Raw genomic sequence first — 14,597 nt, 5'->3', positions numbered from 1 at the left:
AACTCAGAACAGAGAGTTTATATCAGTGACTAATTCAAAATACATAGAAGTGCACACAGCACATACTGTCTTCTTCCTCTCTCTTTCACAGGACTTTCTTTTTTTAAACTAGGCAAGTTAAAATTTAATTTTGATAGGTTCTCCTTAAAATGAGCCTGATCTTAAGCATAAGCAAATTTAATGCAAATTAGAATGTTCTGAGTCAAGATCAGCAAGGCAAGTGAAATATGCTTGTGTACACACGCACACATGGGATTTTCAGTAACTCATTACGATTCAATCATTTAAAGTTAGAATTTAACTGTTGCTGTTAATAAAGACAGAACGTTTCACCATCACGTCCTGAAACTCCCCGGATACATGTTCACCAGTTGAACAGTGACTCTAGGTATATGTGTTACGGGGGTGTGTTGCTGGGAATTCTACTTATCCCCTACCAAGGAGGTCAGGACATAAATCTGCCTTCAAATATACCTTTTTGCTCCAGGGAGGCTTGGAATCAAGACACTGGTATGAACAGGAGTGAAAGACCGTAAGGTCATCATTTTTTGCTTCTTCCCTGACTCTCTGAGGTGGTTGCCATCTGTGGAGCAACTGTGGGAAAGAACAAAGACTGAAGTTAAAAAACAGGAGTATGTGAAATAAAGACAGAGCCAATAAAACTGTTTGTGTTCACACCACCACACTCCCCCTTCTCCTCCTCATCTTTAAAAAACCACTTAGGTGTATTTCTAAATTGTGCATTACTCCATTTATTAATATTAAAAACATGTTATTTATGTTTACCAGGATATATCATTATTTCTAATATGTTGACCATACTTTATGAATTATAAATGTGGTATTATTTGTATTTACATATTTATACTACTACTTATTATTAGGAATTAAGCATTTATGTGAAATCAAATTTGGGGGCAGAGACAATAAGGTGACTGATTTGTCTGAGAAAGATGCTGAGATACTGCTGACACCGCATTATGCTTGTTTTGGGTTCGTATCATGCCAATGGCATCATTGGGATTACACACACACAGTGCCCAATTTCAAGCTGTGCCTCAAATTCTCTTCAGTTTTTCCTGGGATAACATACTGTGTGTACATAAAATAATAAAGATTTAGTTGAAAAGATTCACCCCAATGAAAATGAGTCTCGTGTTAGCCAAATCAATGTAACAGAAAACAGAGCTCTTTCTAGACTGTGGGCACTGTTTCTTCACTGCCACAAGCCTGTTTGGCCATTTACACCTGTGTAAAGTGTTTATAAAATGCTACCAAGCAAGAAAAGGAAATGTTTACAGCCTTTTTTCCTGTTTGTAAATAACTACCCACACCTGGTGTTAGACAATGGAGATTGAAGCTTAATAAGCACAGTGAGGTACTGTAGCCTTCATGCATCGACAGTATACAGACGACAGGAGGTCCACACAGAAGGTACAACATGAATTATTTTACACTGGATCATAAATTAGTAAAAAATTGAAATGATACTGGCCATAAAAAACCAGCTGAGAGGTTAACTGAGACCTGAGTGGTGGGTGAGTCTCAAAGCTACATGCAGATTTCTTTAGCAGAGGCTTCCTGAATGAATGAATGAATGAATGCTTGCAGATTAACATTTCCTTTCTAGATCTGAAGCAGTTTGGGGGTGTCAGCTTAGTGTTGCCTACTATAAATCTGCAAATAGTTGGAAGAAGGGTTGAGGAGTGTGTACCCCGAGCATTCCATTGACACAAATTTTCTAAAGCAAAGCAGCAGCTGTAAATAGTACATACAACACTGGCATGGGCCTCTTAGCACCCTATTTAAATAGAGATCAATATGTCTCTTTTCTGCAGCTAATTAAGAGATGAATACACTTGCATATTGTTTTTGTAACAAAGGAGATATTTAACAAAGATATAACCTGGCAGGTGCTCCTGCTGTGCCAAAAGAAATTTCTTACACAAACCCTCAAGAAGTGGTCTTCTTTATTCAGATAATCTTAGATAAATTGTAACTGCAAATCTGTATTTATTAGATACGATTGGGCACATGAATTCCACTGACTGTTGTTTGAAACAACACAGCTGTCTTGTGTTTCCTCCAGTCCCACTGCCAATTTTCTCCTCTCTGTAATCCTAATGAACAGAATGCCAGAATAGACAGTGGGACTACTGTACACACGCTGAAGTGTTTGACAGTCTGTATTCCTGCTAGTGAGGGGAACTTTACTTCTCCTTTGTCTACTGATATGATAAGAAACCGATACCAAGTTTAGAGCGTTGATACAATTAAAATAGTATGTAACAACCAAATGCTACAATTTATGTAACAGCAGTAAAGAAGTTCCAGTATAGGCTTAGTATTTGCTGTTGTCTTATAGGGAAAAAGAGGAAGAGGGAGTGGGAAAGGCCTACATCCACTGCTGGAGACTGTGCATGTAAAACCATGCAAAAACTGAAATGAAAATAATAGCAAACCATGAAAAAACTGAAGCCTGACATCATCTGTTAACAAGGCACTCTGTGCCCCAGCAGTTTAACACTGCTTCAGAGCCTTTCTTATTCCATGAAGTTCCTAATTCGTGAAGCCAGCACTCAAACCTAAGAGTGAAGCAAGTTTCCACAACAGATAATGATCTGTATTTTGTACCTAGGCGGGTTTTTACCACTGCAGACAGGTTAGGTGTAACAGCACACCACCAGAACTACCGTGCTGGCAGGGTTCCCGCATGTGCCTAAGCCACAGTGTGAGCGAGTAAACGCACGCCTGCCAAAGCCACGCGCTTCCTGTCTCACACGTGTTTCAGTGTGCGCTCCTGCCCCACCCAGCTCCTCCTGGGGGTGAGAAAACTCTCCGTAAGACCCCGTAATTTTAGCATCTGATACTACGTTTAATTATTTTCCTCTTAGAAATGTTGGCAGATGTTAGAGGTCATTTTTAGAAAAAAGAAAAACTCTCAATCAATATTAGTTTTAAGCAACATAGTGAAAATATTAAAGGATACCAGGCTTACACTAGAAACACTTGCTAGGGTAGATTTTCAGGCTAGTTTTAAGATTTTTAAATAAATTTTTACAACTGGCAAAAACCTCAGTGCAGAGGTAGAATTCAAGTGGCAGAGTCACTTTCACCCAGAAGCCTGGTATACACTGCACCAGTACAAGTTTTTTTCCTGCTAGAAGCCACTCCTAAATGAAGATAATTTTGTCTATGCAGGCAGGTGTACCTTCCTAAAGGAAAGAGGAATGTTAAACTTTTTTAGGTCAGCCTTCCTGAAGAAAGAAGCCTTTCCTTATAGAACAAAATAAATTACTTCAGTCACCTGAATGCTCACAATAAAGGCAATGGTGTTTTTCATACGTATATATAAATTATTTATCTGCAATAAATGTGGATTAGCCGAGTTATGGGGAGATTGAACAGTTACACATCAAAAAGAATAATAAGCATGGAGTTTATGAAAAGCTTTCAGGCAGGTTCATATGTATTCAATTTTTTTTAATTAAATAATCCTGCTCATGTGGCCTTCATTAACCTAGGTTCAACGTGCTCCCAAGTGCCATTTAAATAATATAGCTATAGGTCACTTGTTCAAGGTGAGAAGAAAGTTTCAGATGACCCAGACATTAAAGGCTAAGGTTCCAAAATACTTTGACTGAAAGGATGGAGTATTTTCAGTGGGAAGGGGCCTACAGTGGTCACATAGTCTAACTGGCAGACCACATACCCTACACCTCTTCTCCTTCCATAACACTCTCAGTAACACACTCGTCCTTTCCCACCTTCTCTAGCGATTCAGTTAGTGACCATTTAGAATGCTGGACATTAAATGCTCCTCTAGTAAATACAGTATTTTTCTGTTCAAAACCTCTCAGCCTGTCTGTGCTACTTATCTGCTCTTTGGTCTGGGTTTCATACTAATAGGAAAGATTTTATTTCTTATTTTTTAATAATGGTAATATATTGTCCCACTCGTAAGTAGGGTGTGATTGCATCTCAGATGACTCTGTAGACTTGAGCTTTCCAAGCTGAGTCAGTTCATGGAAGAAAGTAGAATGAGAGGAAGCTGGTACTTGGGACTGACAAAATCCACAGTAAATTGATGAGGAAAGACTGTTACACATAGTTGAGCTTTTGATGCAACAAGCTCCCAAAGGTGTGTAACCTCTAGAAGAGCTACTCTGTCCTGTGAGAAAGTATTTCAACATATCACCTAGTGAGGGTTAACAAATGGAAGACAACTACAGCATTACAACAGGCATTAGAGGTGCACTGAAGAGACCAGCAGGAGCCAAAGGATTGAAGACTATCCAGTGATCAAATGGAGGGAAATCCTGAAGGTAGTAACAGGTCCGAGCTAGCGAAACCCACTCTACAAGCGAAGCCACGTATTCTGAGAATGCCATTCCTTTCTATTCTCAGTGCCGTGGTCCCATAGTGAGAAGCAAAGCCTGCCACAAACTCGCCAGGCCTCCTCCTCTTCTCCTCAGAGAATCACTTCTCAGTTGGCTGTTAAACCTCTTCTGAGTCCACTAACCTTCTGCCTTCTGAACTTCCTCCTTTTTAAAGAGCACCTCAAGCATTTTTTTCCACATGCTTGTGAAATTTACAGCTGTCACTTAGATTTTAAGCATTTTCTCTTTCTAGTTCATACAATGTTAATATTCTGCCTCAATACAAAGTAATGACAGAAAACTGGAAATTGCTGGGTTTTAAAACCACTGCCCTCGGACCACCAAAATCCCTCTGAGTTAACTTACGTGTTTATTTCTTCCTTTGGCTCCTCCAGATCACAGGAGTATTTGCGTGGCTGGAACGCAGTTCTCGTGCCTTCAGCCCGCTGGTCTGCTTTCAGTGTGTTCTTCCTCTCTTGTGATTCTTGGTGAAGTGTATGAAAGTATGCTCTACCTTGCTTCACAGAATTGATGTGAGGCCTGCCAAAAAATCACAAGTTGGTCAGTGCACTAAAGACACATTATCAAATCAATTAATTTCTCTGTTGTCCGCCAACTTAATTTTTAACAGGTATTTCACATTCTTCTACATTCTGGAGTTCAACATTAGTATTTCCTTCTCCAATATGACAACAAAGGACAGCAATTCCCCAGTATTAACTGGGAGATCTTTCTCTTATCTCTTTTGGCACTGCACAGGTTGACTGTTGCATGTCTTGAACCCAGCATCACTTTGTCCACGACCTGATTTAAGAACTCCCTAATTCTAATTTATAGCAGCCAATTGACCACCAGGCTCCTCACTGTCTTAACTCAGTTGTCACAGCCTGACAGACACTGCCCTGAAGCTACCTGTTTAGCTGCTAAATTCCGCTTGCTGTCAGAAGGCTGCATTGTTAGTAAGAGGGAAGCTGCCAGCGAAGCCTGTGAGTGAGCTGAAGACAACAGGCAGGGTATTGCTGCAAGAGAAAAATAAAGAAAAAACCATACTGCACTCCCTGTAGGATGACAAGAGAGATTAAAAAAAAAAAAAAGGAAAAAGAAATGGTGGGCTAGGGCAATGAAAGGGATATGGCACGCAATTATTCTACAGCCTTTGATTAAAACGTTTGCAAGAAAGTAGCAGCAGATCCAAGTCGGAGAAGGTTGCTACGCAGGCATAGGACACATCCCTTCAAGTTAATGTGTTGCTGACTTTTGAATCAAGCATCATCAAGCTGTATTGATCCTTTCAAACACAATCTAGGCTTGAAAGCTAGGCCTTGTTTGTTTTACTGAGAAGGAATAACTCCCTTTTCTTACCAGACCTGTATTAAAGCACTGAAGGTCATAGAAGGTGCAAAGTTCAGGCACTGAATTCACTCATTCTAAAGTGGAGCAGTTTAATCCCTCCTTGCTTCCCTTGAGGAAAAACCACTTGCACCATTTAATGGTTATGGGATGTTTTTTTTAATTTTCTTGACGTCAGTTTTCTTTAAGTCCAGCAACTATACATACAAGCTTGAAAACACTTCCAGTTCAGGTAGATAGTAACCTGTCTGCTAGATATTTCTATACTAACTTTGGAAGAAGAAAAAACCCATAAGAAAATAAGATGTTCCTGATAAGAAATGCTGCATGCTTCAGAAAATCATAAGGATTTCAGAGTCATGACATACTGGCTTAATGCTTTTCCTAAGAACCTAACATTTTACATAACAGACTTCTCTTGGAATACTAGAAAAGATTTAGTAGCCATGAATTCCTGTTTTATATCTTTTCCCAGTAGTTTTCTCTCTCTCCTTTCTAATAACTATCGAGATATTTGTATGTAAATGTTTTTTCCTTCATAATGCCTTTTCAACATTTCTGCATGCACTGATATGTTTTCCTTCTTTAAGATCAAAACCTCTGCTGTAGCTGAGTATTATAATGCCACAAACTGTGAACAATGAGGTTATTACATGAACCAAAGTGGTAGAGAAAGATAAAATAGAAAGTTCTTTTATGCCAACAGCCATAACCAGTATTACTGAAGAAAGAAGCATAAATGGCAAGTATATGGAAGTGGCAAGTATCATCAGTACGTTTTTTTTAAGGTATATCTAATACAGAAGGCTTTAATATGTGTACACCAAAGTCAATCATCATTCTCGTACACCAATGGGAATAGGTGTTATGCACACTTGGAAATGAACATTTTTAGTCTATGACTTACTTCCTCAAAGTCTGAGGTATTACAAAAAGTAGCTCTACAGTCTTCAAGTGCATAAAAAGAAATAGAATTAACAGAAATGCAGCATATAGAAAAGCTGTAATAACTACCTGATTTAAAAAAATTCCTCTCAATTCCATAGAATTATTTTTGGGATACTTATGAAATACCCTAAAGGTTCAGGCCTCCTGGCAGGAAAACAGTAAAATGAATTCAGACTTGAATACAGCAGTGACCAACGTGTTTTCCTACGCTGCAGATTTACAGCATATTGCTGGAATAGGACATCAAATATTTCACCATTCAGGCATCACAATACCCTGTTTATACAATAACTTAATAAATTTAGCTGAACTGCCTATTTGACAAGTAGGTGAGAACCGTTCATTAAATTGCAAATGGAATCGAGATGAAATTTGGAATACATTTATTAAAGTAATTGAGCTTCAGTCAACTATAGTCACAACACAGATTTTCAACTGCTGCTCAGGCAAAAGGATTTGCTTACTTTTCTAAGTAACTTCATCAGCATGAAAATTGAAAGAGTTTCCTGAGCAGTAATGTACCATGGAATAATTCAAGTTTTCTCTTGAATATATTATTATAGATAGGGATCATAGTAACTTCATCAGCATGAAAATTGAAAGAGTTTCCTGAGCAGTAATGTACCATGGAATAATTCAAGTTTTCTCTTCTATATATTATTATAGATAGGGATCAATGACACACACAAAGGAGTGACCCAGTAGCGTGCTACGCATACTTGCAACCAGTTTTCTGTACATTTTTAGTCCTTAGTGTAACTATGTACTTATTAAAAAAACTAAGTCCCTTAGGGACTCAACGTAATCAGTTATTTGTAATACAAGGCCATTGAATTATTGTGGAATTGAGATTTTACTGCTAAGATTTGGGATTCTTGGTGCCTTTATTTGAGTAAGAAATGACTGACAAAAATGAAAGGAAATTGTAAATGCAACTTAATTATGATTTAAGTGATAGAAAAACATTAAGAAGCTATAATAATAATGCCAGAAACCTTTTTATCAGGGTTAAGACAAGCTAGGTATTTACCAGGGTTTTTTACCTTCTGTTGAAATATATCTTACTTAAGTACACTGGGTCATCTTCACTAAATACAAAGGAATCATACTGAGGCTGTGTGTCCCAGAAGATCGAATTTTGCAGTTAACAACCTCACATCTAGTTTGTACACAAACAAATTCAGTGGGAGATGGTTTACTAAGGGACTGACATGCATGCCTAAACATGTGATGCCAAATCCTTGCTCAGGGAAGCTGGTGTAACTCCAGAATGGACAGAATCACTAGAAAGATGGGCAGAAGGTTGCCCACCCATGTGGCTGCGCCTCTACTAAGCAACTGTAGTCAAGGCAGTGGGTGGTGTTATCGGGGTGCTTCAGTCTCCTTAACTCTTCCTGCTCAGCTCCCTCTGTCCCGTTCCCTGAGGTGCAAAGAAGTTGCAGTCTATTTATACCAGCTTGATTCTCTCTCTGAGGCCAAACATTATATTATGATCATGGTGAACAAAAATTGTGAGCTGTAAGTAAAATAACTATCAAATGATTTAACTACACACATATTTTGCTGATTATGGAAATTGTTAGTCACTGTTTATTAAAATGGCTTATTCAATTCTCTTACCTTAATGGATATAGCTTTGTATCAATAAAGCTAATGACAGAACATCTCCTGCTCCAGATGCTATACAGAAAGAACTCAGCATTTTCCAGAGGCTTACAGACAACTGTAAATACAAATGAAACCAGTGTGGCACCTCTCTGAAAGCAGAATGTGCGCAGGCTTTCTAAATGCCATTTCCTGTACTTTCATAAAAGCGTTTCCATCTGCAACATGCCCGACCAGACCAGTGAAAGCCAGACCCTGCTGAGGGTGTTGCAAGGTGAGTATCAGCTGGGCACTGGTAGCAAACTGAATACTGGGCTGAGGCTTCCCAGGTGAGAGCAATTTCATACACACTGCCACTGGCCCTGGTCTCCACTCGGACATCGAGTCATTGACCACCACTCTCTGAGTGTCACCACCAAGCCAGCTCCTTATCCACCAAGCAGTCCATCCATCAAATCCATGCCTCTCCAATTTAGAGACAAGGATGTCATGTGGGACGGCGTTGAATGCTTTGCATGGGTCCAGGCAGGTGACGTCGGTTGCCCTTCCTTTATCCACCACGGTTTTTTATCCACCAAGCCATCATGAACTGTGATCTTCACAAATTTTAGATGAGGCTGATGAATACTTGGATCCTGAAGAATTCAGACAGACATCCACTGAAGGAAGCAGTGGGAGCGGGAAGTTTGCTTCATTTGGATTGAACTTGAAATCTATGCCCTTACCTAGTTTTAGGGGGCACTGTGGTATTGGAAGGTCTGTCTCTTTGAACATACAATATCATGGAAGTTCTGACAACCTGAAGTTACTAAGGATCCTATGGTAATCTCCGCAGGAGCACAAGCACTAACACCTGCATACTCAGATTTCAAGTGATTAAATACTACTGTCTTCACTGGTGTTTCAGTTGGAATAGGACACTCCATCATTGCAGTCCCCCAACATTCTGTAACAAGTCAAGTTAAAATAAGACATGACTAAGTTTGTGGTATATTCCCAGAAGGTTGTGTGGCAAGCAATAAGGATCTTCAGCAATCAAAACAACACCCCACACTATTATAAAGGATGTTGGCAGGTGCATGTATTAGTGCACATTTAAAGATGTCTCAGAGTGGTTTTCAATTAACTACAAGACATTAAAATACAGAAGATGCTGCTTTCATTGTAAAATGAGACAGAACGTCTCCTTTGAAAATGAGAAGATCTCTAACTTTGAAAAGCAGACACATATCTGGCTACCTGGAGGTACAAAACACAACATACCAAAAAACTCATTCTTAGTTGGAAATGTGGTGTTCTCAACCTAGAAAGAATGGCAGGCAGCAATTTCTCTCTTAAGAAGTCCCAGAACACAAGAACATGTACACACTCGCTCCCCTCTACTTGTGCCACGCTGTAACTGCCATTCCTGTTGCTCTCCATATAAGTTTTCCCTGCAGGTAGGCACATTCAGGTTTCCAGTTCCTGGTGTCTCTGGAGAAGTACATAAACAAAGGCTGACTGGGGGAAGTACTTCCAGAGCATGACAGAGAAGACAGATTTGTATTGATAAAGGGCAGAAAGGTAAATCTGTGAGATTTCAAGGCTTTGCTTTAAACTCTTCTCCAGAAAGCCATGGGGAAAGGATTACTAAAACTTAAAAAGAAATCAGGAGATTTCTGGGCTTTCCATTTGCTTGCTATAATCAAGTACAATAATAACTTTATGTTCATATTACCAATAAAACCTCACTGCTTGTTAAGTGGAACTTCACTGAGGCCCCTGATCCTCTGCCAGGAGAGAGTGCTGGTTCAAGATTTTCCTGTGAAAGTAGAAACCACTCCTCACAATCTAGTGTCTTGCCTTACCACACAAAGGTAATTACAGAGCAATGGCATTTTACTACTAAATAATAGAAAAGCCTTTTTAAGAGTTCGCTTTGTTCAAACAGTGACAATGTGTCATTTTTTGATAGAGTAGGTGGGATTAGACTTGTGTTTAGATAGATGGTAAAGTCTAACAAGCAGCTAACTACTTCCACTTCGGAAACTTCAAACATAAACATATTTTTGCACAAAGGGAGAGGAGATTGAGACTCAAATGAACAGCCTGGAAAGGCAGAAATGTTGATAGGAATAGCAGTCTTTCCAGTGATTGATGATAGAGCTAGTGATTCACACATCCATACACTCAAATGGTTGTCTTTGCCCATGACTGCTGTCTAATTAATGTGAGCCATCACTCATGTAAAAGAAAATTTTGCTTCTGGAAAAAAAAAGAGGCTGCAAACTGCCAGCAGTGACAGTGCTAGAAACATGCCAATTAGAGTGGTTTCTGCCAAGCAGCAAAAGGGCAAAACCACTGGTTTCCAAGCAACTGACATTATCAAGTATTAAGTACATTGGAAACTAAAATCGGCAGATAAACATTTCACCTTCTCAGTTAGTACTGCTTCACTCTCTTTCCTTCTTAACCCTATGTTGCCTCCCCTCCCTGCTCTTGCAGACTCCACTGTATCTTCCAGTAATCCGTATGCATTAAGGAATGCCAGTTTATCATAACCTCTGAAGAGTAACATCTTTTTTGTCTGCATATATTGCAATAGGATTGGTATAGATTCACAGATAAGGACAGACAGGGTCATAACCAGAATTCCAGGAATAACACACTTCTTGCCATTTGAAATCTTTCAGTAGTAGCTGCCATTTCAATCACAAAATTCAAATGGTTTTGTGTTAAGTCAGCTACACAGCCAGGAGCAGGAAAAGAAGTAGGCGAAACTGCTTTTCAGGTACCAGTCTAACGGCTGTTGCAGGCATAAGGAACGTGTTAGTAGAGGCAGGGCTTTCTGCATGCGGAGTGACTTTCAGAGATCTCCCTTCAGGAAACTTGAACCACTCTAGAGAGCCACCCAGTTTCTAATTTAGAACGTAAAAAGCAGCCAGTTGAATACTGTTAAACTGCCAGCAGTTTGACATTTAGTTTTCTTTAGCTAGCACAGCAGAGTGAAACAGATGCACGAGAGCCACTTCCTTCCAGCTACAGGAAACGATAGAGGTTTAACATGCCCGTTTTGCAAGTAAAGGCTTGACCAGCTCATGGAATAGCACGGACACTTCCCCCGTGAGCTTGCAGCTCAAAGCTGTCAGTTCCTACACTTGACTGGCTAAGGATGAGCACAACTTGTCATTCTCACACGGGCATCCATGCTTAGGTGACTGTCACTGCACAGTGTTTCCAGTTTCTATCACCTTCCCTGCCTCCTTTTTACAGAAAAAGTATTTTCAGCTAGTCTCATTTGAAGCAATATGCTTTTTTTAAAGCACTTTTTTGTGGCAATGTTTAACAACAAGAGCATTTCCAGTACTTGCGTGGTCTTGGTGGGCTGAGTTAGCCTACAGAACTCATTCATGGCAACCTGCCCTTTGTTATGGATTAACAAAGCTTCCAATGCTCTGGTCATCTCTTCTGCAGTGTGACTGTTCCCACATCTTCCTACCATTTCTTAGTTATAACGGCTTCTACTTTCTTGGTTCTTATACAATACATCCTCATGCAAGTGGGGATTACTTGATGTTTTTTCTGGATCCCATTTACAGATGTCATTTGAACAAAGAAACGAGAGGATCTCCTTCAGAGCTGAATGTCATTTCAAAGGGGCTGTGCTTCTTGAGTTTGCTTAGTTTTAGTAAGAATAGCAACCGAAATGAAAACATAATTCTTGGATCAAAGCTAGGGATATTTGAAAGCTCAAGGACAAAGGTGGTGTCTTTTCTGCCATACCATCTGTGTCCCACCCACTGGATCTGACATTGGGAATTACTTCACTAAGTCAGAGCTACTTTGTGTCTCCATGACAATCTCCACTGGGAGACAGATGTATTGCTCTGCAAACGAGGAGGAATGATCATTACCTGCAGACTTCCTCAATGCTTTTTCATCTTATGCTGCACAAAGATAAGCAAATTCCTTCCTACATTTTAATGCTGTGTATTGGTAAAATGATACCTGAGCTGACAGGTGTCTCCCTCAAGTGACCGGGTACAACTCATCAGCAGGAGAGCGCTGGTCCGTCTTTCTACGACTATCAGTGACTGATAGTTTTGAAAGATGAGTAGTTTGAGCAACCGCTGAGTTCCATCATCAACCTCTTTCGTAACATCATGAGTACTCAAGCAAATATAAGAGAATATTACTGTGAGGAATACGAGGTCGTAATAATAAGGTTTACCTTCAGTTTAATCCTGCTTTTAATGTGTAAGGTAGAATATTAAAGCTTGATGAATGCTGCTAAATCTGTTCAGGTAATGAGTCTTCAAACATTTTTGAGGTAATTTTAAAATTCATACTACTGTGCTATGCCACTGTGATCATTAAAAAATTTCCTCAGTTATTTCCATTATACTCTTTCATACAAACAAGCTGCAAGATCACAGACACTATTTCCTGTGAATATGTATCAATTAATGTCCAATTAAGACAACTGCTGGATGTTCCTTTACAATCAGGAGAAGGAAAAGCAGCAAAAAACAAATCCACAAAGGTCATTTGTATTCACTGACTCCCTGGAGTATGTATTAGCATGCTGCTCTGCCAGCATGACTGCTTTAATTGAAATTAAGAGTTGCTGCCCTAGTGAAGAAAACTCCACTTTTCTTTCTTTCTTGCATTTTCCATTCTATTTTTTTAGAAAATAGCTCCCTTTCTATAGTCTGAAATTATCACTAAGAGGTATAGATGACACGTCCTTTGGTTCAAACCAGCAGTGCAGTCATTCTCACTTGAAATTATCTTTTCCCACAACTTTGTATCTCAATATTTGGTTAAAAAGTCTGTGGGTTTGCCTTCCTTGCTTTTCTTACTGTTCTTTTTTTCTACATGCAGGCTTAGTCAAAGTAACATTGTACAAACACTGAAGATGAACGGCTAGCACATTTTCATTGTTAAAAGGTGATACAATGACATGAGGAATTTCCAGGCTTGCACAATAACAATGGGAAAAAAAAGTTAATGTATACCTTTGATTTCCAGATACTAAGTTTGTTGGATATTTTTCTGCATTCTGGGTCATCCAGCTACTGTATGTTTTAGAAGGCATTAGAGAAAGCGAGTTCATATTTCAAAAATCACTTTCCCTGATTTTTCTCAAGCGAATTTCTCCATGGCCATTAAAGCTTCACACTTCACTTCTTAAATAATATAAAATACGTAGCATTCATGATTTAGTTGCCAAAATGAGTAGAATAAATGATATTAAGTTTGTTACAAGATCACTACTGGAATCACAATGTAAAGAATGCATGATACTACACAAAATGACAGGCAAACTTCTTTTGAGCATTTATTCAGTGCTTCCCAGAACTAGCACTAAAGTGCCGATTGCCTGCACAAGAGCAAAAAGGCACACTCCTCCTGCAGCTTTGACTGGGCCCTGACAATGCTAAAGTTGTGATCTTAAAAAAAAAAAAAAAAAAAGGCGTGTAAATATGTTGCTTAATATTCAGTAAATGTAAAAAAGTAAATATACATTTAAACTGAAAGAGGATAAATTTAGGTTAGATAGAAGGAAGAAATCCTTGCCTATGAGGGGTTGAAGCAAGGAAGAAATTCTTGCCTATGAGGGGTTGAAGAGCTGGCACAGGTTACCCAGAGAAGCTGTGGATGCCCCATCCCTGGAAGTGTCCAAGGCCAGGCTGGATGAGGCTTGGAGCAACCTGGTCTAGTGGAAGGTGTCCCTGCCCATGGCAGGGGGGTTGGAACTGGATGGTCTTTAAGGTCCCTTCCAACCTAAACCACAGTATGATTTACTTGTGCAACAGCACAAGATAAAGTCTTCCCTTGCATCACCTTCCATCCGTTTCAATTGTCATGGAATTGTGGTCAGGAATATTTCCACCCAGCCATTTGAAATCACATGAAGCTCATTTTGAATGCAACTATGAATTAAATTTATGAGACTAGAATAAGATGGCAGAGTTGGAGATGCTTTAACAGGTAGGTATTTTCTTACTTATCCACACTTCAAACTCTGCTTGGGATATTAAAGTGGAATCAGGTTCTTCCCATCTTCTGCATCAGCAGTAAAAAGGATTCTAAAAGCCAAATCAGGTATTTAAAGTGATTGCACAACATCACTATCCTCTACGGGTGTGGTACAGGTACAACTGATCAGGACGTAACACACAGTTCTGCTGATAATGTGCAAAAAGGAACATAAGAGATCTCTTGCCCAGAGAAGCTGTGGATGCCCCATCCCTGGATGTCTTCAAGGCCAGGCTGGATGTGGCTTTGAGCAACCTGGTCTAGTGGAAGGTGTCCCTGCCCATGGCAGGGGGG

The 14,597-nt window shown here is 39.5% G+C and overlaps 1 protein-coding gene across 1 annotated transcript in view; it reads right to left on the bottom strand.

Moving 5' to 3' along the window:
- CCDC60 (coiled-coil domain containing 60) overlaps positions 1-14,597 on the bottom strand; it is a 64,829-nt gene that overhangs the window by 16,208 nt on the left and 34,024 nt on the right. The window contains 2 exon segments of the mRNA XM_010147534.1: positions 475-594; positions 4,746-4,919. Coding sequence (XP_010145836.1) covers positions 475-594; positions 4,746-4,919 — 294 coding nt within the window.

This window comes from Eurypyga helias, unplaced genomic scaffold (assembly GCF_000690775.1).
Source record: "Eurypyga helias isolate BGI_N326 unplaced genomic scaffold, ASM69077v1 scaffold1602, whole genome shotgun sequence".
Lineage (NCBI taxonomy): Eukaryota > Metazoa > Chordata > Aves > Eurypygiformes > Eurypygidae > Eurypyga > Eurypyga helias.
This window is presented reverse-complemented; position numbering and strand designations above follow the sequence as displayed.